This window comes from Rhinopithecus bieti, unplaced genomic scaffold (assembly GCF_001698545.2).
Source record: "Rhinopithecus bieti isolate Rb0 unplaced genomic scaffold, ASM169854v2 scaffold_52032, whole genome shotgun sequence".
NCBI classification, from domain to species: Eukaryota; Metazoa; Chordata; class Mammalia; order Primates; family Cercopithecidae; genus Rhinopithecus; species Rhinopithecus bieti.
The window spans coordinates 759786-782879 of NW_016821592.1; the positions used below are offsets into that span (position 1 = coordinate 759786).

Below are 23094 nucleotides of genomic sequence, written 5' to 3' on the forward strand. Positions count from 1 at the left end.
CCGGGCCTAGCCTCAGCCGCGCCCCGCGCTCCCGCAGCGCGCGGCCTGAAAGGGCTGCTCGTGGGCCGCGGCTCCAGTAGCTGCTGGGAGAACCAGTGGCGCGCGCGTCTGCGCCCGGCCCGGCCCCCTGCCCGCCAGACCGCCGCGTGGCTGCAGCCGTGTCCGCCCCGACCTTAGGGGGCGGCCTTGAGCGGTGGCCGCATGCCCAGGGCGCGGGGAGGTCGGCTGCGGCTCCGCTCCCCTCGGCGAGCTCTGGACGCGGCGGGGCGACCCGTTAGCTGGCAGGCACTCGCTGTCCCTCGCGCGTACCGGGAGGAAGGGGTGACTGGGACACGATGGGCCCCGCGGAGGAGGAGGTCGCGTGATGAGCAGACACCTTGCTGCCGGGTCCGAAAGCTCCTTAGACACCCTTCCTGGAGGGAACCGCAGTCCGCAGGCCAGGGCTCTGTCCCCGGGCTCGCGTTTCGAGGCTCCTCGGTTCCCGAACCCATTCGCGCGGGTTGTGCGTGGCTAGGGTGCAAGTCCAGATTTTCGGTCAAACTGGGGTTATGAGCCGTTTACGAGTCATTTGGGCGATAGTAAGGCCTGATCACTCTGAAAGTGTCTGTGGTGTGAAGTCACCTGATCCTTGACTCCCTGCTTTTGCTGAATGTGAGCTCCTACTGTACGTGTACCAGGAGCGCCCCTGCCCCCTTGAAGACGCAGTTGCGTTGGCAGCGCAGTGTTGTGTATCCCTCTCACTCATAACACCCCTATTTATAGGAGTTTAGCATTTGATCTCGCACTGTGGTGCGAATTGATCGCATGAAATCCTGATTGAAAATTTTGATGGTACTTAAGAAAGGCGTAAAGTTTTTTCAAAGGCTTATAAATAGTAAAAGCCTACGGTTTGGTAAGTACGGCCAAGATAAGAGTTTATTATTAAATACACTAAATAGGAGCTCGTGTCTTAAGATTTCTTTTTTTACAGTCTGTAAAGGTTTTGCTGGATACAATGTAAAACATTTTGGTATGATATTAACCACAAGGACTCGCTTTAATAGGAAAGTTTATTTGAAATATACTTCATCATTCCTGGTAGTCCTTGGCGCATGTCAGAGGTGATGACAGACCGGAGTTTTGCTAAGGGAGAAAGAAAAGGAAATAAAGCTTATTTTATTATCGTCTGCCAACCAAAACACTTGACAGAACTGTTTGTACAATGGCAGCACTCTGTAGAATAAAATACTACCAAAGAAGAAGCTTCGCCTTAGATCTGTGCTGGTTGGATTTCTTAAGTAATTAGTTGTTTTGGAATGCGGATGGATTAATTTCGTTCTTTTGGTTGGACTCTAGGGGAAGATGTGTGTATTATTTTCTTTCTTTCTTTCTTTTTTTTTGAGGTAAGAGCTTTAGATGCAGTTTCAAAATATTCTATGTATTTACCTTATGAAAAGAAACATAAATTTATACTTCAGTTATGGTTATCAAAGTTTTTGTGCTGTGGTACTTTGAGAAGAGGTGATACTCTTCAGATTGTTGTTGAAATAAGGCCCACCATTTATTATTTAATAAATGCTTTTGTCTGCTACTCATAGGTTTTTGTCCTTTATTTTTTAGGACAGGGCAGGAAGACCTTCACTTGATAGCCATTCCCAGCAAATGATTGCCTAAAACAGCCCTTGTATCTGCTTATTTGCTCCGAGCCACTCATTAATGAGTTAAAAACTAAATGAAGTTGGTAGGATTTGTGTTTAAAGTAAGAAGAAACAGGCTGTGAATGAACAGGGAATCATCTATTTTTGACTCTGTAGAAACTCTTTGTCTCCGTCTGCTTCCTGGAGAAATAAGCTTCAAAACCAAGTTGGGGTGAGCCAAGTGTCACTTTAGTAGGTTAGTGTTAGGAAGATGATTTGTGTTTATTCTTTTAGGAATGTAGGATCTTTAGAAAGCAAATAAGCCCTCATTTTATTGGCTTTTAAAGTTGATAGGATTCCATAGATATGATTAAATCTATTTAGTAAAGTGTTTTGAAATACTTCAAAATTATTTAGGGAGAAGGAGCTGCCTTACAGTAAAGATATTATAGGGAAAAGAAACCCTGAGTGAAAATAAGATTATGGCCTTAAGTCAAGTACACATAGGTGTATTTCAGGATTCATTTTTCTGTGACTGTATTGTAACTTTAAAGTTTTGAAATATTCACAAGTATAAGTAACTTTCTTGAAATTGTTAGACCTTTTCCAAAATTATGCTTTTTCCACAGTTGGTATTAGGCAGCTGCTAAGAATACGGGGAGACTGATTTAACTAGTGTGATGATGCTGAAGTTCAACATATGTTTTTTAAATTTTAGAACTTCATAGCAAGACATATTAAAAATTTGTTAATGGTCATTTGGAAGACCTGTTTGACACACACAATTGTCAGCAAAGCTGTTTGGCAGGCTCTTAAAGTTAACAACCAGAAATGTAAGGCATAGGAGTAGAAGTTAAACTTTTTTTTTGGTAATGGTGGTTTAGAGCTTTACAGAGCAAGGATTTTCTCCAGATAGGTGCAGTGAAGCAGCTTTTTTCTTTTCTTTCTTCTTTTTAAAGTGTAATGGTATTCTGATTTTCTAGACATTTTGGGTTTTCAAAGTCCAGGTATATTATTTACTTTCTCGAAAATTTGCGAGTTATTTACTTTAAGGAATGTAGATGTGAACATAGAATAACTGAACTTGATTCCACAGTTAATTCATTATTCTAGTAGGTTTCTTCCTATCCGTTAGTCCTCTACACCACACGTGATCAGAACACTTGAGGGCTTTCTCTACGGCTTTAAAAATGGATAGCAGTCTGAGTCTGAGTGTGATGGCTCACGCCTGTAATCCCAGCACTTTCGGAGGCCGAGGCAGGTGGATCACCTGAGGTCAGGAGTTTGAGACCAGCCTGACCAACATGGAGAAACCCCGTCTCTACTAAAATACAAAATTAGCCGGGTGTGGTGGCGCATGCCTGTAATCCCAGCTACTTGGGAGGCTGAGGCAGGAGAATCACTTGAACCTGGGAGGTGGAGGTTGCAGTGGCACATGCCTGTAATCCCAGCTACTTGGGAGACTGAGGCAGGAGAATCACTTGAACCTGGGAGGTCGAGATTACAGTGGCACTTGCCTGTAATCCCAGCTACTCGGGAGGCTGAGGCAGGAGAATTGCTTGAACCTGGGAGGTAGAGGTTGTAGTGAGCCGAGATTGCGCCAGTGCACTTCAGCCTGGGCAACAAGAGCAAAATTCTGTCCCCCCGAAAAAAAGGATAGCAGGAAGAAAATACCAACCTGAAAATATGATAGCAATAGGATAACACTTGGTAGATATTATAGAAAGAAGTAGAACAATTAGTAAAGGAGGTAGAATAATTCTGTTATGGACATGGAGAAGCATGAAGTATTCACAAGTGCAAGGCCAAAATAACTTTTACAAATGATTTTCCAAGTTATGGAACCTGTCTCTGTGTGCTTGGGTGTACACACATATTGCTAAACTTGGATACAGTTTTGTAAAAGTGTATGTATTTAAGTAGCCACCTTCACTACCTACTCTGAGACAAATGGCCGTGTGGTGTATGGTCTGATGATAGTTACTAGAAACAACTTTCAAGTCGTAAAAGACTGACACCCTCTGTTTTCCCAAGAAGATAGTATAGTATGTACTTTTGATTGACCTTGGATTTGGTCTTCTGACCAGTACAAGTAGAATCTAGGGGATTCCCTTGCTTAAGCTACTAGCTTAATAAAAAGTATTCATACAACTCTTGTTCATACAACTTTATAATTGGCACCCAAACAACCACTTGGAGGCTAGCTGGATATCCTGCTGGCCGGTAACTGTAATAACTTGTTGGAGAAGTATGTAACTGCTGATAGATACTTATCTAGGATCTCTAGTACATTTTATCTTTTATTGCAAAGATGCTCTGATTGTGGCGGCAATGGGTCTTTAATCATAAGGAGGATATAATGTAGTGGGAAAAGAATGAGGAGTCAAATGAGTGATTTCACTTAAGCTCTCTGAGCCTTGAGGCCTCATACAATAGTGATAATCTGTAACAAGGCTGTCGTGGGAAACAGATGATAGGATACAAGTGTTTTGTAGTACTTTACAGTTTGTAAAAGTGTCTTAAGGCATAGTAACATATATGTAAGAATGTACCAGTGTGGCTACTTGTGTTATTATGCCATTATATATAACGTGTATATTTGCAATAGAAAGTTATAATTTTTCCTGTAATGTGGACAGAGATTTAGTTTGGGCAAGGGTGGTAGGCAAGTTTTAAATTTTAGCTGTAAAATGTTGATGATAGGGTTATTGTAAGTATCAAATGTGTTAAAAGTGCTTAACCCAATGCCAAATAGTCTGTTGGAGGTGGTTGTTACTATAATGGATGGTTATTTAAGATGAACCTTTGAACTAAAAAGTAATTTTCAAAATAGGCAACTTGGAAGGTGTTTGTTCAGTTTTTAACATAAGTGATTATATATTCATACTTCTTAGCAATCTTCATTTTAATAAACGTGCGTTTTAGACAGTTTAATCCTGGGGCAAAGTAGTTCTTCTGGAATTGTTTATTTCAATTACAGGATTTCATATGAGTAGTTACAGCAGTTTCCAAGTACGCTTGTCCCTTGGTATCCATGGGAGATTAGTTCCAGGACCTCCCTCTGATGACAGAATTCAAGGATGCTCCAGTCCCTGGTATAACATGGTATAGTATTTGCATAGAACCTATGTGCATCCTCCCATATACTTTAATCTCTAGACTGTAATACCTAATACAATGTAAATCATTGTTATACTGTATGCCTAGGGAATAATGACAAGAAAAAATTGTACATGTTCAGTACAGATGCAATTAAAGAATTTTTCTATTCCTGGTTGGTTGAATTCATGGATGTAGAACCCATAGATATGGAGGGCTGACTTGACTGTATAGTGCATTGGCTTTTCAAACAGTAAATCTGCAAAATCTAACTTGGATCTGTTATGCACAGGATTGCCAAACAAACAAACAAAAACCCCTATTGACTTGAAACCATACTAACAGTGAATCTCATAAAACCTTATTTTTCCCTTCATTTAATCCTTTAGAATAGAGTCATGGACAGTGATTAGAACTACATCCATCTTTAACATCTTTAACATTTTAACTTTAGTTCTGTAAACTTCCTATGACTTTTGAAATGGATTTAGAATGGAGACTTGGATTTTAATACTAGGTCTGTAATGTTTTATTTTTATTTATTTATTTATTCTGAGACAGAGTCTCCCTTTGTCACCGAGGCCGGAGTACAGTGGCGTGATCTTGGCTCACTGCAATCTCCACCTCATGGGTTCAAGCGATTCTCGTGCCTCAGCCCCCCGAGTATCTGGGACTACAGGTGTCTGCCACCACGTCCAGCTAATTTTTGTATTTTTAGTAGAGACGGGGTTTCACCATGTGGGGCAGGCTGGTCTCGAACTCCTCCTGATCTCAGGTGATCCACCCACCTCGGCCTCGCAAAGTGCTGGCATGAGCCACTGCACCCTGCCTGGGTCTGTAATGTTTTTCTGTAACATTTTTTCCCCCTTCCCAGTGGTTNATGCCTGTAATCCCAGCTACTTGGGAGACTGAGGCAGGAGAATCACTTGAACCTGGGAGGTCGAGATTACAGTGGCACTTGCCTGTAATCCCAGCTACTCGGGAGGCTGAGGCAGGAGAATTGCTTGAACCTGGGAGGTAGAGGTTGTAGTGAGCCGAGATTGCGCCAGTGCACTTCAGCCTGGGCAACAAGAGCAAAATTCTGTCCCCCCGAAAAAAAGGATAGCAGGAAGAAAATACCAACCTGAAAATATGATAGCAATAGGATAACACTTGGTAGATATTATAGAAAGAAGTAGAACAATTAGTAAAGGAGGTAGAATAATTCTGTTATGGACATGGAGAAGCATGAAGTATTCACAAGTGCAAGGCCAAAATAACTTTTACAAATGATTTTCCAAGTTATGGAACCTGTCTCTGTGTGCTTGGGTGTACACACATATTGCTAAACTTGGATACAGTTTTGTAAAAGTGTATGTATTTAAGTAGCCACCTTCACTACCTACTCTGAGACAAATGGCCGTGTGGTGTATGGTCTGATGATAGTTACTAGAAACAACTTTCAAGTCGTAAAAGACTGACACCCTCTGTTTTCCCAAGAAGATAGTATAGTATGTACTTTTGATTGACCTTGGATTTGGTCTTCTGACCAGTACAAGTAGAATCTAGGGGATTCCCTTGCTTAAGCTACTAGCTTAATAAAAGTATTCATACAACTCTTGTTCATACAACTTTATAATTGGCACCCAAACAACCACTTGGAGGCTAGCTGGATATCCTGCTGGCCGGTAACTGTAATAACTTGTTGGAGAAGTATGTAACTGCTGATAGATACTTATCTAGGATCTCTAGTACATTTTATCTTTTATTGCAAAGATGCTCTGATTGTGGCGGCAATGGGTCTTTAATCATAAGGAGGATATAATGTAGTGGGAAAAGAATGAGGAGTCAAATGAGTGATTTCACTTAAGCTCTCTGAGCCTTGAGGCCTCATACAATAGTGATAATCTGTAACAAGGCTGTCGTGGGAAACAGATGATAGGATACAAGTGTTTTGTAGTACTTTACAGTTTGTAAAAGTGTCTTAAGGCATAGTAACATATATGTAAGAATGTACCAGTGTGGCTACTTGTGTTATTATGCCATTATATATAACGTGTATATTTGCAATAGAAAGTTATAATTTTCCTGTAATGTGGACAGAGATTTAGTTTGGGCAAGGGTGGTAGGCAAGTTTTAAATTTTAGCTGTAAAATGTTGATGATAGGGTTATTGTAAGTATCAAATGTGTTAAAAGTGCTTAACCCAATGCCAAATAGTCTGTTGGAGGTGGTTGTTACTATAATGGATGGTTATTTAAGATGAACCTTTGAACTAAAAGTAATTTTCAAAATAGGCAACTTGGAAGGTGTTTGTTCAGTTTTAACATAAGTGATTATATATTCATACTTCTTAGCAATCTTCATTTTAATAAACGTGCGTTTTAGACAGTTTAATCCTGGGGCAAAGTAGTTCTTCTGGAATTGTTTATTTCAATTACAGGATTTCATATGAGTAGTTACAGCAGTTTCCAAGTACGCTTGTCCCTTGGTATCCATGGGAGATTAGTTCCAGGACCTCCCTCTGATGACAGAATTCAAGGATGCTCCAGTCCCTGGTATAACATGGTATAGTATTTGCATAGAACCTATGTGCATCCTCCCATATACTTTAATCTCTAGACTGTAATACCTAATACAATGTAAATCATTGTTATACTGTATGCCTAGGGAATAATGACAAGAAAAAATTGTACATGTTCAGTACAGATGCAATTAAAGAATTTTCTATTCCTGGTTGGTTGAATTCATGGATGTAGAACCCATAGATATGGAGGGCTGACTTGACTGTATAGTGCATTGGCTTTTCAAACAGTAAATCTGCAAAATCTAACTTGGATCTGTTATGCACAGGATTGCCAAACAAACAAACAAAACCCCTATTGACTTGAAACCATACTAACAGTGAATCTCATAAAACCTTATTTTCCCTTCATTTAATCCTTTAGAATAGAGTCATGGACAGTGATTAGAACTACATCCATCTTTAACATCTTTAACATTTTAACTTTAGTTCTGTAAACTTCCTATGACTTTTGAAATGGATTTAGAATGGAGACTTGGATTTTAATACTAGGTCTGTAATGTTTTATTTTATTTATTTATTTATTCTGAGACAGAGTCTCCCTTTGTCACCGAGGCCGGAGTACAGTGGCGTGATCTTGGCTCACTGCAATCTCCACCTCATGGGTTCAAGCGATTCTCGTGCCTCAGCCCCCCGAGTATCTGGGACTACAGGTGTCTGCCACCACGTCCAGCTAATTTTGTATTTTAGTAGAGACGGGGTTTCACCATGTGGGGCAGGCTGGTCTCGAACTCCTCCTGATCTCAGGTGATCCACCCACCTCGGCCTCGCAAAGTGCTGGCATGAGCCACTGCACCCTGCCTGGGTCTGTAATGTTTTTCTGTAACATTTTTTCCCCCTTCCCAGTGGTTAATATCTACCCTAGCAAACTTACAGTGATTTTTTTTTTTTTAATTTTGTTTTGTTTCTATTTTTTGAAACGAGGTCTTGCCCTATTGCCCAGGCTGGAGTGCAGTGGTGTGATTACCACTCACTGTAGTTTTGACCTCCCTGGCTCACATAGTCTTCCTGAATCAGCCTCTTGAGTAACTAAGACTATGTGAGTGTACTACCACGCCTGACTAGTTTTTAAAATTTTTTGTGGAGATGAGGTCTCCCTGTCTTGTCCAGGTTAGTGTCAAACTCCTGGACTCAAGTGATCCTTCCATCTCGGCCTCCCAAGTGTTGGGATTACAGGCATCAGCCACCATACCCAGCCATTTCTTTCTTTCTTTCTTTTTTTTTTTATTAAAGAGGTGAAACCTATAAATGCACTTTAGAAATTTGAAAGCCTTCTATAAAGAAACTCGTTAAAGGAGAAAAGTTGGCACAGTAAATGGGGAGCTTTTAAACATTTCAATGAATGAATTTGTGGGATGCCAAAAGTTGGTTTAATTTCACCTTTATCAGAATTGGGGAGTTGATTTTTGCCATTTCCTAATCTTTTTATATTTTTTTCTTTAACTCCCCCCCCGCCCCAGAGATAGGGGCTAGTCTTGTTGCCCAGGCTGGAGTGCAGTGGCTCAATCACAGCTTGCTGCAACCTTGAACTTCTGGGGTGTGCCCTCCGCCCCCACCACTTCAGCTTTCTATGTGGCTAGGTCTACAGGCTTGCACTACCCTGCTGGGCCAGGGACTGATTTTTTTGTTTTGTTTTGAGATCGAGTCTTGCTCTGTTGCTCAGGTTGGAGTGTAGTGGCACAGACTTGGCTCACTGCAACCTCCACTTCTGGGTTCAAGCGATTCTGCTGCCCCAGCCTCCCAAGTAGCTGGGACTACAGGCACCTGCTACCACGCCTGGCTAATTTTTGTATGTTTTAGTAGAGACAGGTCTTACCACATTGGTCAAGCTGGTCTCAAACTCCTGACCACAAGTGATCCGCCTGCCTTGGGCTCCCAAGGTGCTGGTATTACAGGCATGAGTCACTGTCCCGGCTGGGGTGATTTTTTTTTTTTTTTTTTTTTTTGAGACAGAGTCTCACTCTGTCTCGCAGGCTGGAGCGCAATGGCGTGATCTCGGCTTACTGTAATCTCCACCTCCCGGGTTCAAGTGATTCTCCTGCCTCAGCCTCCCGAGCAGCTGGGATTACAGGCGCCCACCACTGCGCCTGGCTCATTTTTGTATTTTTAGTAGAGACAGGGTTTCTCCATGTTGGCCAGGCTGGTTTCAAACTCCTGATCTCAGGTGATCCGCCCACCTCGGCCCCCAAAGTGCTGGGATTACAGGTGTGAGCCACCTTCTGGTCTTGATTTTTTTAAATGACAAATCTGAGAGAAGTTTTGATGGGAAAACACCCCTGTTCTTAGATTTTTTTCAAGATGGCTATTAATAACATCTTCATAAATTGCTATTTTCTTTTTATCAGCACTTTTTATTTTTTATTTATGTAATTATTTTTGAGACAGGGTCTCAAATATGCAGCCTCCACCTTCTGGGCTCAAGTGAACCTCCTGCCTTAGTCTCCTGAGTAGCTGGGACTTACAGGTGTGTGCCACCGTGCCTGGCTCATTTAAAAAAAAAATTAGCTGGTGTGGTGGCTCACACCTGTAATCCCAGCACTTTGGGAGGCTGAGGCAGGTGGATCATGAAGTCAGCAGTTCGAGACCAGCCTGAGCAACATAGTGAAACCCTGTGTCTACTAAAAAAAAAAATTTTTTTTCTTTGAGACAGAGTCTTACTCTGTCACCCAGGCTGGAGTGCAGTAAAGCAATCTTGGCTCACTCTACCTTCTGAGTTCAAGCGATTGTCGTGCCTCTGCCTCCCAAGTAGCTGGGATTACAGGCATGTGCCACCACGCCCAGCTAATTTTGTATTTTTAGTAGAGATGGAGTTTCATCTCTACTAAAAATGGGCTGGTCTTGAACTCCTGACCTCAGGTGATCCAGCGACCTTGGCCTCCCAAAGTGCTGGGATTACAGACGTGAGGCACCGCACCTGGCCTGGCATGTACATTTTCAAGAGTAAAGCCACACATAGCTAGATCCATTCAGAAAGGTTTTATCCATTTATTCTTCATCAGGGTTAGGTTTGTGCTTGTTTGCAAGTACCTTTGTTCACGGTGGGTGTTGTTAATTAAAAATAAATGCCAACACATAGGTAAAAATGGGCTTAGTACTAGTTTAATTTGCAACTTTTTGATTGTAGTTGATGTTGGAATAGTAATATGGTAATTGAAAATGTGAATTACTTAATTTACTTTTTTAGAGATGAAGTATCAGTATGTTGCCCAGGCTAGTCTCGAACTCCTGGGATTAAGTGATCCTCCTACCTTCACCTCTCACAGTGCTGGGATTACAGGCGTTAGCTACTGTGCCCAGCCCTGAATTCTTTTTATTAATTGCTTTTTAATATTTTTTGAGCATTTCTCAGTATTTCCTTTATTGTTTTATAAAAGCCTGTTTGCATGCAGGAAATTATTTTCATATTTGCTTTTAATTTTGTATTTTTTTGGTGAGAATTGTGTGTGTTGGTTTTTTTTGTGTTTTTCTTAAATAAATTGGCAATTTTTTTGAACTTATTAGTGGTAGTCTCTTAGTCTTTAGCCGTGCTATTGGAGTACTTTTGAAAAGTTGTTTTAGGCCAGGTGTGGTGGCTTACGTTTGTAATACCAGCACTTTGGGAGGCCAAGGTGGGCAGATCACCTGAGGTCAGAAGTTTGAGACCAGCCTGGACAACATGGTGAAACCCTGTTTCTACTAAAAATACAAAAATTAGGTGGGCCTGGTGTCGAGCGCCTGTAATCCCAGCTACTACAGAGGATGAAGCTGGAGAATCACTTGAACCCTGAAGGTGGAGGTGGCAGTGAGCCAAGATCGCACTGTTGCACTCCAACCTGGGTGACAAGAGTGAAACTCCGTCTCAAAAAAAAAAAGAAAAAAAAAATTGTTTTAAATTGTTTTTTTTTTGAGACGGAGTCTCGCTCTGTTGCCCAGGCTGGAGTGCAGTGGCATGAACTCGGCTCACCGCAAGCTCCGCCTCCTGGGTTCACGCCATTCTCCTGCCTCGGCCTCCCTCGTAGCTGGGACTACAGGCACCAGCCACCACGCCCGGCTAATTTTTTTTTAGTATTTTTAGTAGAGACGGGGTTTCACCATGTTAGTCAGGATGGTGTCGATCTCCTGGCCTTGTGATCTGCCTGCCTTGGCCTCCCAAAGTGCTGAGATTACAGGCATGAGCCACTGTACCTGGCCTTAAATTGTTAATGATATATTGATTGTTTATTCCTATCTCTTTTTATTGTCAGAGAGTGGGCATCTCTTTTAGTGCCGCTGGGTTCAGATCTCTACAAACAAGTTTTAGTTTCCTGAAGTAAAAACAACCTACCTGAAAAGTTTTAAGATTAAAAGATAATGTCTTGGCTATGTGCGGTGGCTCGTGCCTCTAATCCTAGCACTTTGGGAGGCTGAGGCTGCAGGATGGAGCTGAGCCTGGGTGACATAGTGAGACTCTGTTGCTAAAAAATAATAGTAATAGTAATAAAGATAATGTCTTAAAGTGTTTGGCATGTACTGAGTGCACAAAGTTATCATCTCTTCTCTTGAGGGTAGGACATGAAGGGACTGGGGTTAGTTTTCTTTTGGGACTAGAGGCCGGAATGGGACAGGCAAATAGAGGACCATACTTAGACAAAGAATTAGCTTTTTTCCCTTGATAGTTTTAGTTGACATATTGTATAGCTACCTCATAAAAGGGCTTTTGAGCTGCTTGTAGCGAATACCTACAAAAAATAACGTGGGACAGGTGCTTGCTCTAAGCTTTCGCGTAGATCATAGAGACTTTATGCATATTTGTGAGTTAAGTTTGAAGTAGAAATTGCCATGTGTTAGAGTTGTAGAGGAACATTTCATGGAAGAGGGAGGCTTTGTCACACTTTGAAGAATGGTTAGATCTTAGAGAGCAAAGTGTAGGCTTTGCCACTGGTTTGAAGATAAAAAGATAGGCAGTGTTTTGGTAACCTTTTTATGACATAATTTAAGCATTTGACCCTGATTTCTGAGAATTTTCAATCTGAAAGAGATGCTTAAAAAAATACTTAAAAGCAATTAGAGGCAACTGAAAGACCAAATGGTATTAGAGTATGCCTCATAAAAAAAAAAAAGGAATGGGGCTGTTTTTCTGTAGCCAAATAGAGCAAAGAATTGGTTTAAATAACTGGACAATTCCTGGAACAATTGTCTGAGGGGCTCAAAATGCAACTTAAAAACTGTGCTAATGTCTCCTTCCTTCCTCCTGTTTTTGAGCGTATATGTTTGTTTACTACAAGGAATCCTGACATGTACCCTCAAATTGCCAAACTAGAGAGGGGATAAAAGGAGAGTATAGTGCGAAGCTCTGACTTTTTTTTTTTGTTTTTTTTTCAAATTAGTCACATTTTATCTAGTTGGAAGGATGTTTATTTGTCTCCTTTTGGCACCATTCCCTTCTTTTCACAGCTGCTCTTGTAGTAGGACTTTTGTCTGTATTGAGCCAAGTCTGGAATTTGAGTGAATACTTACCTTTTGTTTTTTGAGACAGAGTTCTGCTGTCGTCGCCCAGGCTGGAGTGCAGTGGCGCTATCTTGGCTCACTGCAACCTCCGCCTCCCAGGTTCAAACCATTCTCTTACCTCAGCTTCCGCGGAAGTAACTGGGATTTTAGGTACATACCACCACAACCGGCTAATTTTTTTCTTTTCGAGATAGAGTCTCATTCTGTCACCCAGGAGTGATCTCTGCTCACTGCAACCTCTGCTTCCAGGGTTCAAGCGATTCTCCTACTTCAGCTTCCCAAGTAGCTTGAATTATAGGCGCCTGCCCCACCCCAGCTAATTTTTTTTGTATTTTTAGTAGTGATGGGGTTTCACTATGTTGGACAGGCTGGTCTCAGACTCTTGACCTTGTGATCCACCCACTTTGGCCGCCCAAAGTGCTGAGATTACAGGTGTGAGCCACTGCACCTGGTCAATTTTTTGTATTTTTAGTAGAGAAGGGTTTCACCATGTTGGCAAGGCTGGTCTCGAACTCCTGACCTCAGGTGTTCCGCCTGCCTTGGCCTCCCAAAGTGCTGGGATTACAAGCGTGAGCCACCATGCCTGGCCTTCTCTTTTTTTAAACTGCTGCTGTAACAGTCATCAGAGGTAGAGAGATGTGGCAGAATGGAACTTAGTGTCTAAATTTCCAGAGTATTGGCATAAAGCTTTTTGAAATTTGTCATAGTAGCCCTATTCAATCTAAATGTCTATTCTAAATTTAAATATTCTAACTTTAAGTGTGTGTGTGTGTGTGTGTGTGTGTATGATTCCCTTGCTAACTGGCTATCCCAAATTTCATAGTTCTTTTATGGGCTTGATACTTTACAACTCTTACAAAGTTAGTTTTTGAGCCTAAAAGAGAATGCTTAAACTATATGCCTGAGTCAAGGAAACCTTCTCTGTTTTTGATTAATTCTTGATCCCTGTGCTACAAAATCCTGGAACTCTTAGAGTCATTGTACTAAAAATACTTCTGGAAATAGAAATGTAGTATATTTTTTTTTATAAGGCATGTAAGAAAAGTGAGTGTCTCTTATAACAAATATGGAATAATTTAGTGTTATCTGTGGCCTTAGGCCAAAGAATGATGCTGAAGAACTGGCTCTTCCATTTTTACTGTCACCTCTTGACTTTGGACTTCTCACTTTATATCCAGGCTCTTGAAATTGCCTTATATCTGATTTGCTCATTACACTTCTTACTCATCACTTTGAGTTTATCTCTGCAACACAGCTTTGATTCTGTCTCTCCTCTGCTCTGAAATTGTCAGTGGTACTCCTCAGGGATGATGTCCAGCATTCTTGGACTATACTTTTATTTTTATTTTATTTTATTTTTTTTTGAGATGGAGTCTTGCTCTGTTGCCCACGCTAGAGTGCAGTGGCGCAATCTTGGCTCACTGCAACCACTGCCTCCTGGGTTCAAGTGATTCTTCTGCCTCAGCTTCCTGAGTAACTGGTATTACAGGCATCCGCCACCATGCCGGAGTAATTTTTGCATTTTTACTAGAGACAGGGTTTCACCATGTTGGTTAGGCTGGTCTCCAACTCCTGACCTTATGGTCTGCCTGCCTTGGCCTCCCAAAGTGCTAGGATTATAGGCTTGAGCCACTGTGCCCGGCCCAGACTACATTTTTTTTTTTTTTTTTTTTTTTTTTTTTTTTCTTTTTTTGAGAAGGAGTCCTCGCCTGTCCCCACCCAGGCTGGAGTGCAGTGCCAGATTCAGCTCACCTGCAAACTCCCGGCTCCCGGTTACTGCCATTTCTCCCTGCCTCAGCCTCCCCGAGTAGCCTGGGACTACAGGCGCCCGCCACTCGCCGGCTAATTTTTTTGTATTTTTTTAAGTAGAGACGGGGTTTCACTCGTGTTAGCCAGGATGGTCTCGATACTCCTGACCCGGTCGTGATCCGCCCGTCTCGGCTCCCAGTGCTGGGATTACAGGCTTGAGCCACCGCGCCCGGCCCAGACTACATTTTTAAAGTTAGCCTTAATCTGATCCTCAGGGCTTAAGAGATGCAGCCGTCTTCAGAATGTCTTTATTGATAACCCTAGTTTAGATAATCCAAAAGGGCTGCTTTTTTTTTTTTTACTCAAATAGCATTTCCTTTATATTACAGTATCCTTTTATACTTGTTTGTGTTAGAACTGTTAAGAGTAAGGACTCTTGTTATTGAATTGTACTTCTGTCTAGCATAGTGCCTTGCTCTCTAGTTACCAGAGTGAAGTAGGTAGGGTGGGAGGTCTTCCTCGTAATTCATGACACATTGGATAGTAGGTGTCCTGAGAATTGTTGGAGTCAGTGAATAGGAAACAGGGAGTTGCACATTTACTTATCTTTAAATATATGTGCATATCTTGCCAAAGATGGGCAAATAGACTATTATTGCATCCTATATTTTAAAGGTGTGCAATTTAACACTTGCCCTTCTAGAAAGTTTATGAAGAAAAAATTGTTCCCCAAATATTGGGAGACTGTGTAAATGATTTGCTGACTGTATAAATATTAACTAGGAAATTTTTGGAAAAATAGCTGTATGCCAAGATTTGTTACAAAGACGATAAATAACCCCCCCCCCTTTTAAATAAACAACTTGTATTTTTGGTAACTTTTTTCAGGTTTCTAGAAATACTAAGCATATAAGAATTCAGTTCTGAGTTTATTCAACAAACATGCTTATTTGATCATAAAGACACTAACAGTTTGGCTTAGTTGGAAGATAATGCATTTTGACAGTTGCAAAGACCTGGTCGTGCATCCTGAGTTGACTACTTACAAAATGTGTGTCCTTGCAGATTGCTTAATCTGAGCTTCAGTGTCCTCCTTTATGGAAACAAGGAAACTCATAGCTACTCCACAAAGTGATTTTGAGGTTTAAAGAGATAATAGGCACATAGTAGGCACTCTGTGTTTTTCACTCTTTGTAGTAAAAGCTACACAGCACCTTAAATTATTTCATACAGTAAATTATTTTGAGGGATGAGAAAGTTACTAATATTATTTCCTCTTTTCCTCCAGATGTCCATGTCTTTCAGTTCTTTGCTCAAATGTCATCTTGTAGGAGAAGCTATCTCTGACTATTGTCTTAAATGACAACTCCTGCCTCCATTTCCCTTGGCTTGCTTTACTTTTCTCTGTAGCATTTAACACTCGCTGATGTCATACGTGTTTTCTCTTGCTCTGTCTTTAGGATGTAAGCTCCTATGGGCAGGATTTTTGTTGTTGTTCTTAATTTTGTTTTACTACTGAATCTGTAGTTCTCAGAACTGTGTTGTAGGTGTTCAGTGACTATTGAAAGAATAAAGATTTATGCATCTCCAGTTCTAGACCTTTCACCCCTTGTGTCAGAATTGCCATGGTGCTGGTTAGTGGGGTGCTTGGTAAAAATGTAGATTTCTGGACTCCATGGATCAGCTGAATCAGACTCTGGAGGTGGGGTCTAAGAATCTGTATTCTGAGCCGGTTACCCAGATGGTTCTTAAACTCTAGTGGGTGTGAGACTCACTGTTTTACGGTGTGGCTGTGGCTCATTAAATATTGACAGTGTTAACTCAGTCATAGGTCCATGATAAATAATTGAATTACAAATGTGTTGACCTTTCTTTAGTGAGCAGTTTTTTTACCCTGTGATATGTATGGTGAGGAAGGGTTATGTGTATTTGTAATTGTGATTATTTTGGTTACTCTAGTTTTTTCCCAAACATCTAGTTTAATGTGAAACTTTAGGGAGCTAGAAATCTCAAATACCAGATGTTAGTGAATCCACCTTTCCCAAGCAAAAACAAGCCCTTTAAACCCATTCTTATTCTGCACTTGTAGTTTTTTACTCATAAGAATTTATTAGCTAATATTAGGGATTTATTTTAAATGATAAGCATCATTATGTGGACTGATTTGAATCTCCTTTCTATGGCTGTATCATTGGGGAACAATGATGGATCTGTTTAGGAATTATCCTATAACATCGAAAAGCTGTTTGGTATAATGGAAACAGCATGGGTTTAAAAGAAATCTTGATGCATGCATTACCTTGTAGCTGTAGAATCTTAAATAATTTTTTTTTTTTTTTTTTTTTTTGAGACGGAGTCTCGCTCTGCCGCCCAGGCTGGAGTGCAGGGGCCGGATCTCAGCTCACTGCAAGCTCCGCCTCCCGGGTTTACGCCATTCTCGTGCCTCAGCCTCCCAGATAGCTGGGACTACAGGCGCCCGCCACGGCGCCCGGCTAGTTTTTTGTATTTTTTAGTAGAGACGGGGTTTCACCGTGTTAGCCAGGATGGTCTCGATCTCCTGACCTCGTGATCCGCCCGTCTCGGCCTCCCAAAGTGCTGGGATTATAGGCTTGAGCCACCGCGCCCGGCCAAATAATTTTTTAAAAAATATTTGAATATCCACATTTCCTCTCTCTGAAATGGAGCTAATAGCTAAGTTACTGGGTTGTTGAGAGGATTATTTCATTGAGTCATTTCAGTAAATGTAAGTTTTCTTGCCTGTGGAAGTAAATTTTTAGGCAAATTAAAATGTTTCATTCAAAACAATTGTAATGTATTTCAAACTTACAAAAATGACAGAGAAAGATAAAATAGATACCCAAGTAGCCATTGCATTAATCTGATATATAATATTTGCCATATTGATTTCAAATCCTTTTTAAAAAAGAAATAAAATGTTACTATGCAGTTGAATGATTCTCCTAATAACCTTTCTCTTTTCCCCTTTCTTCATAGATATACATACATCTGTCCTGAAAGTGGTGTATGCTTTCTGGTTTTTAAATAGTTTATAACATTTGCCTATTTCATAAATAATATACAGTATTTTGTTGTGTTTAAAACATGATGAGTGGTTCAGACTGTGTTCTTTTGTAGCTTGATTTAATTTTTTTCATTCCACATTGGTGTGGGAGCTTATCCATATGTAAATATTTAGATCTTATGCATTAATTTCAATTCTCTGACTTTTATTTATCCATGCGTATTTAGGTTGTTCCAAATTTTTTTTTTTTTGTAATTACAAACAGTAGTTTGGTGAACAAGGAACCATGTTTCATTCTTCTTGTATATGTATGCAGGAATTTCTCTAGGGTATAAACAACTTACCTAAAAAATATTAAAGTAAGAAAGTTTCAATATTGTGTGCTCTCATTCTTTAAAAATCTGGTCCACATAACAAAAGTATGTTCTTCCTCATCTCCCCCCCAAAAAGTACCTAAGAGCCGGTCCAAGACCCTTTTTTTTGGTCTTGACTTGAGGTGAGATTTTCTTAAGACTTCTCTGTAGAAGGAAATGAAGAGCCTTAATGCGAGGACTTGCAGAACCGGAATAGAATGTCTGAATTTCTGTCTTGTTGATTATAGAGTTCCCCGAGGCTGGGTGTGGTGGCCCACACCTGGAATCCCAGCAGTTTGGGGAGGCGGAGGCAGGAGGACCCCTTTAGTCCAGGAGTTTGAGACCAGCCTAGGCAACATAGACCTGGTCTCTATAAAAAAATAAAATTAGTTGACTGTGGTAGTACATGCCTGTGGTCCCAGCTACTCAGGAAGTTGAGTTGGGAGGATCACTTAAGCCCTGGGGGTCAAGGCCACAGTGAGCTGTGATTGTGCCACTGTACTCTAGCCTGGGCATCAGAGCAAGACCTCATCTCAAAACAAACAAGCAAAACACCCAAAATCTTAAAAAAAAACTCCCCTGAGCCATTGTTCATTCTAGAATCTCCTGACTAGCTAACAAAGTTGACTTCTTAAATTTCAACCTCATTTAAAATACCAAATTTAAATTTACTTTAGTATTCTTTTTTTTTTTTTTTGAGATGGAGCCTTGCTCTGCCTAGGCTAGAGTGTAGTGGCACGATGATCTCATCTCACTGCAACCTCTGCCTCCGGGGTTCAGGTGATTCTCCTGTCTCAGCCTCCTGAGTAGTCGGGATTACAGGCATCTGCCATCATACCCAGCTATTTTTTTGTATTTTTAGTAGAGATGGGGTTTCACCATATTGGCCAGGCTTGTTTTGAACTCCTGACCTCAAGTGATCCACCTGCCTTGGTCTCCCAAAGGGCTAGGACTACAGGCGTGAGCTACCGCGCCCAGCTAACTTTATTATTTTTTTAAAGTACACTTATATTCAGGTGTATGCTTTAAGAACTGGTTAATATTTGATGACAAACTTTGGGAATAATAGTTTGAGTTTATACACTTATAAACTATTTTACATTTTTCTTCATTTTTTAAATAAACGCATAAAGGCATTTTATGCCTTAGCGTTCTTTGAGTGGGAACAGCAAAATTCTGTGACATCAGTGGTAGTTACTATGGAAACGGGGTACATTTCAAGTGGAAAATAGATGTGAATCCTATAGGAAAAACAACTCTGTTTCCTGATTTAATAGTAATGAAGGAAGATGAATGATATTATATACTCTTTAAAGCTTTTTTTTTTTTTTTTTTTTTCCGCGATAGAGTCTGGCTCTGTCGCTCAGGCTGCAGTGCAGTGGCGGGATCTCAGCTCACCACAACCTCCATATACCGGGCTCTGGGGTTCAAGCGATTCTCCTGCCTTAGCCTCCCCAGTAGCTGGGATTGCAGGCGTGTGACACCCTGCCCGGCTAATTTTTGTATTTTTAGTGGACACAGGGTTTCACCATGTTGGCCAGGCTGATCTGGAACTCCTGACCTCAGGTGATCCACCTACCTTGGCCTCCCAAACTGCTAGGATTACAGGCATGAGCCACTGCACCTGCCCTCTTTAAAGCATTTTTAAAAGTCTTTTAGGATGGTCTTTTGTTGTTGGCTAGAAAGGGACAAGGCTAATGGCAGAAAATACTTGGTAACTGAAATTGTTAATAGGTCCTTTCCTGGAGTCTTTAAAATTTTTGCTTTTGTAATTTGCATTGTAGTTCTAATTTTGTATGAGATAAATTTGACTTTATAAGTTCTTAATGTTTTATAGGACCAGATTATGAGTTAAAATATTTTCTTGTAGTATCTATTTGACTAATAGCTGTTTTTTTCTTTCAAAAAAATTTATTGAAATCCAAGTTTGTGTCTTTGTCAGTACTTGTAATCCTCGTATCCCAGGGTGCATCAGTCTTGTGGGGGAGACCCAGCACTGTCATAAAAGCTCACCCAGGTGATTGGATGAGCTAGATTAATAGTTTAATAAAGCTCAACTAGCTGATAGTTTTCAATCCTAGCTGTATATCATGTTAACATTTTAAAATAATTTCTATAGCTTTTTCCTTTTTAAAGTAGAGATTGTTTTATGTACCTTGACTGTTTTGAACTTTGGTATATCAAACCCTTGATAGCAACCCTGGAGTGGCTAGTTGTATCAGAGTATATAAGCAGTCTCCCAGGAAAAATAGAGCATTACAGTTTTAGCTTGAAAACTTTTTCCTTCCTTGAAAATTTTATTTTAATATTGTTAGAAACTACATGAAATGAAATTAAATGAATGGCACTTATCTAAACACTTGTGAAACAGAGTGAACCTTGTTAGTCCTTATATCCTAAGGACCAGCAATGTTGGCATCATCTTGGATTTAATAATGTGGTTTCGAACTGAAGCCCAGATTTATTGAATCAGAATATGTATTTGAACAAGATAGTCAGATGATGTATATTCATGTTAAACTTGACAAGCATTGCTGTAGATGAAATAACATTAAATAAGACCTGGCCTTGATTTCCCCCCAAACAGTAGTTTAATTGTATGTTTTTCTTATTTTTAAAATGAGCAAATTGGGCTGCATAATCTATAAAGCCTGTGGGAGTGATATAATAGTTTTAATTTTAAGTGTTGAGGCTAATTTTTAAGCATATGTACTAGAACTTGAATGTTCTCATGTATCTTGTTATATATTCTAGGGTATATATGTATATTCTATTAATGCCTAAAACCTTGTAGTTCTTAGAAAATGCTTTTCCTCCCCAATATAAAAAAGTATCTCTAGAGGTTTTTTTTTTTTTTTTTTTTTTTTGAGACAGAGTCTTGCTCTGTCGCCCAGGCTGGAGTTCAGTGGTGCAATCTTGGCTCACTGCAACCTCCGCCTCCCGGGTTCAGGCGATTCTTCTGCCTCAGCCTCCCGAATAGCTGGGAATACAGACGCGCCACCATGCCTGGCTAATTTTTGTATTTTTAGTAGAGGCGAGGTTTCACCATGTCTACTTCTTTTTTTCCCTTAATCCCAAATGTGATAGGAAACATTTCTGACTGAGGGTTCTGTAGGAAGTTAATCATAAATATATTAAACAAACATGTATAGTAACTATAAGCTTTTTATTTTATTTATTATTTATTTTTGAGATGGAGTCTTGCTCTGTTGCCAGGCTGGAGTACAGTGGCACGATCGTGGCTCACTGCAGCCTCCGCCTCCCGGGTTCAAGTGATTCTCCTGCCTCAGCCTCTCGAGTAGCTGGGGTTACAGGTACCCACCACCATGCTCAGCTAATTTTTATATTTTCAGTAGAGACAGGGTTTCACCATGTTGGCCAGGATGGTCTCGATCTCCTGACCTCATGATCCACCTGCCTCGGCCTCCCAGAGTGCTAGGATTACAGACGTGAGCCACCGTGCCCAGCCGGCTAAACCTTTTAAATTAGAGTTCCAGCATTAAAGTATGTACTGTGTACAAGGTACTCCAGTTTATAGGCAACACAGAATTTTTTAAATTAAAAAACCTGTCTGTAAAATACTGTTTAAGCATCTGATTTAGTGTAGAATTAAAGGGACTTTAGGGTGGTAATTTAAATATTTCTTTAAAGCTATCTAGATGGTGAATAGACAGTTCATATAAGAGGAAACATGCAGAGAAATGCTTATTAGTGAAAGAAATGAGTATTAAAGCAGTTTGAATGGTGTGACTGAAAAACTTTTCAGTTTTATTTAATTTTATTTACATTAAAAACAGTTTTGTTAGTATGGATACAAATATGAATGGAAAATGATTAATATTTGATTCAGTTATTATGCTGGACAACTTTGTTGGAACAACTTTTATACGTAAGTCTACTTTTTCAGTTGTAAGTTTTATGAAATTAAATGATTACGTGTTTCTGATAAGCATTTAGTGTCTTAAGTTGAAATGTGCCGTAGGTGTAAAATACACAACAGATTTAGAAGACTGTATGTAAAGTAATAATCGGCCAGGCATGGTGGCTCATGCCTGTAATCCCACCACTTTGGGAGGCTGAGCGAGGTGGGTGGATCACTTGAGCCCAGGAGTTTGAGACAAGCCTGGGCAACATAGTGAAACTTTATCTCTACAAAAAATATATAAAAAAAAATTAGCTGCCTCACGCTTGTAGTCCCAACTACTTGGGAGGCTAAGGGAGGAGAGTTGCTTGAACCCAGGAGGAAGAGGTTGCAGTGAGCCAAGATTGCACCATTGCACTCCAGCCTGGTTGACGGGAGTGAAATCCTGTCTCAAAAAAAAGAAAAAGTAAAAAATACTGAGTAGGTTGAAATGATAATATTTTGGGTTGGTAAATAAAAATATTATTTAAACGATTTTTTAAAAAATGTGACTTAGAAAACTTAAAATTACATATGTGGCTAATTTTTTCTTGTGGATAGGGCTGTCTATTCTATATATATAGATATACATATATATATGTATGTGTATGTGTGTATATATATATTTTTTGAGACAGAGTCTCGCTCTGTCGCCCAGCCTGGAGTGCAGTGGTGCAATTTTGGCTCACTGCAAGCTCCACCCTCTGGGTTCACACCATTCTCCTGCCTCAGCCTCCTGAGTAGCTGGGACTACAGGTGCCTGCCACCACACCCGGCTAATTTTTTGTATTTTTAGTAGAGATGGCGTTTCACCGTGGTCTCGATCTCCTGACCTTGTGATCCACCCACCTCGGCCTCCCAAAGTGCTGGGATTACAGGTGTAAGCCACCACGCCTGGCACTATTCTATATTCTTAATAGTAATTTTTTGTTTTCTTATTATATTGATTGCTTAGAATTGTTAAATTCTCCGAATGTGTCCAGGCATGGTGGCTCGTGCCTGTAATCCCAGCACTTTGGGAGGCCGAGGTGGGTGGATCATTGAGGTCAGGGGTTCAAGACCAGCCTGGTCAACATGGTGAAACTGGTCTCTACTAAAATTACAAAAATTAGCTAGGCGTGGTGGTGCATGTCTGTAATCCCAGCTATTCAGGAGGCTGAGGCAGAATTGCTTGAACCCGGAAGGTGGAGGTTGCAGTGAGCCGAGATCACGCCACTGCACTCCAGCCTGGCTGACAGAGGGAAACTCTCAAAAAGAAGAAGAAGAAAAAAAAACAAACATCCAAATGCGACTATGCATTTATCTATTTTCTTTTAGTTCTCTGAA

The 23094-nt window shown here is 40.5% G+C and overlaps 1 protein-coding gene across 3 annotated transcripts in view; it reads left to right on the plus strand.

Annotated features, from left to right (window-relative positions):
- The first annotated feature begins 227 nt into the window (after nt 1-227).
- Nucleotides 228-23094, plus strand: part of ATL2 (atlastin GTPase 2) — an 83530-nt gene continuing 60663 nt past the window's right edge. The window contains exon 1 of one of the 3 annotated variants that reach the window (XM_017860452.1): nt 228-387. Coding sequence is in view for 2 of the 3 variants with exons in the window: in XM_017860451.1 (XP_017715940.1) it covers nt 829-892 (64 nt within the window). In the remaining variant the exon portion in view is untranslated. Of the gene's footprint in view, nt 388-473; nt 893-23094 lie in introns of those variants that run through there. The other 2 variants (XM_017860451.1, XM_017860450.1) reach the window with 2 other exon arrangements.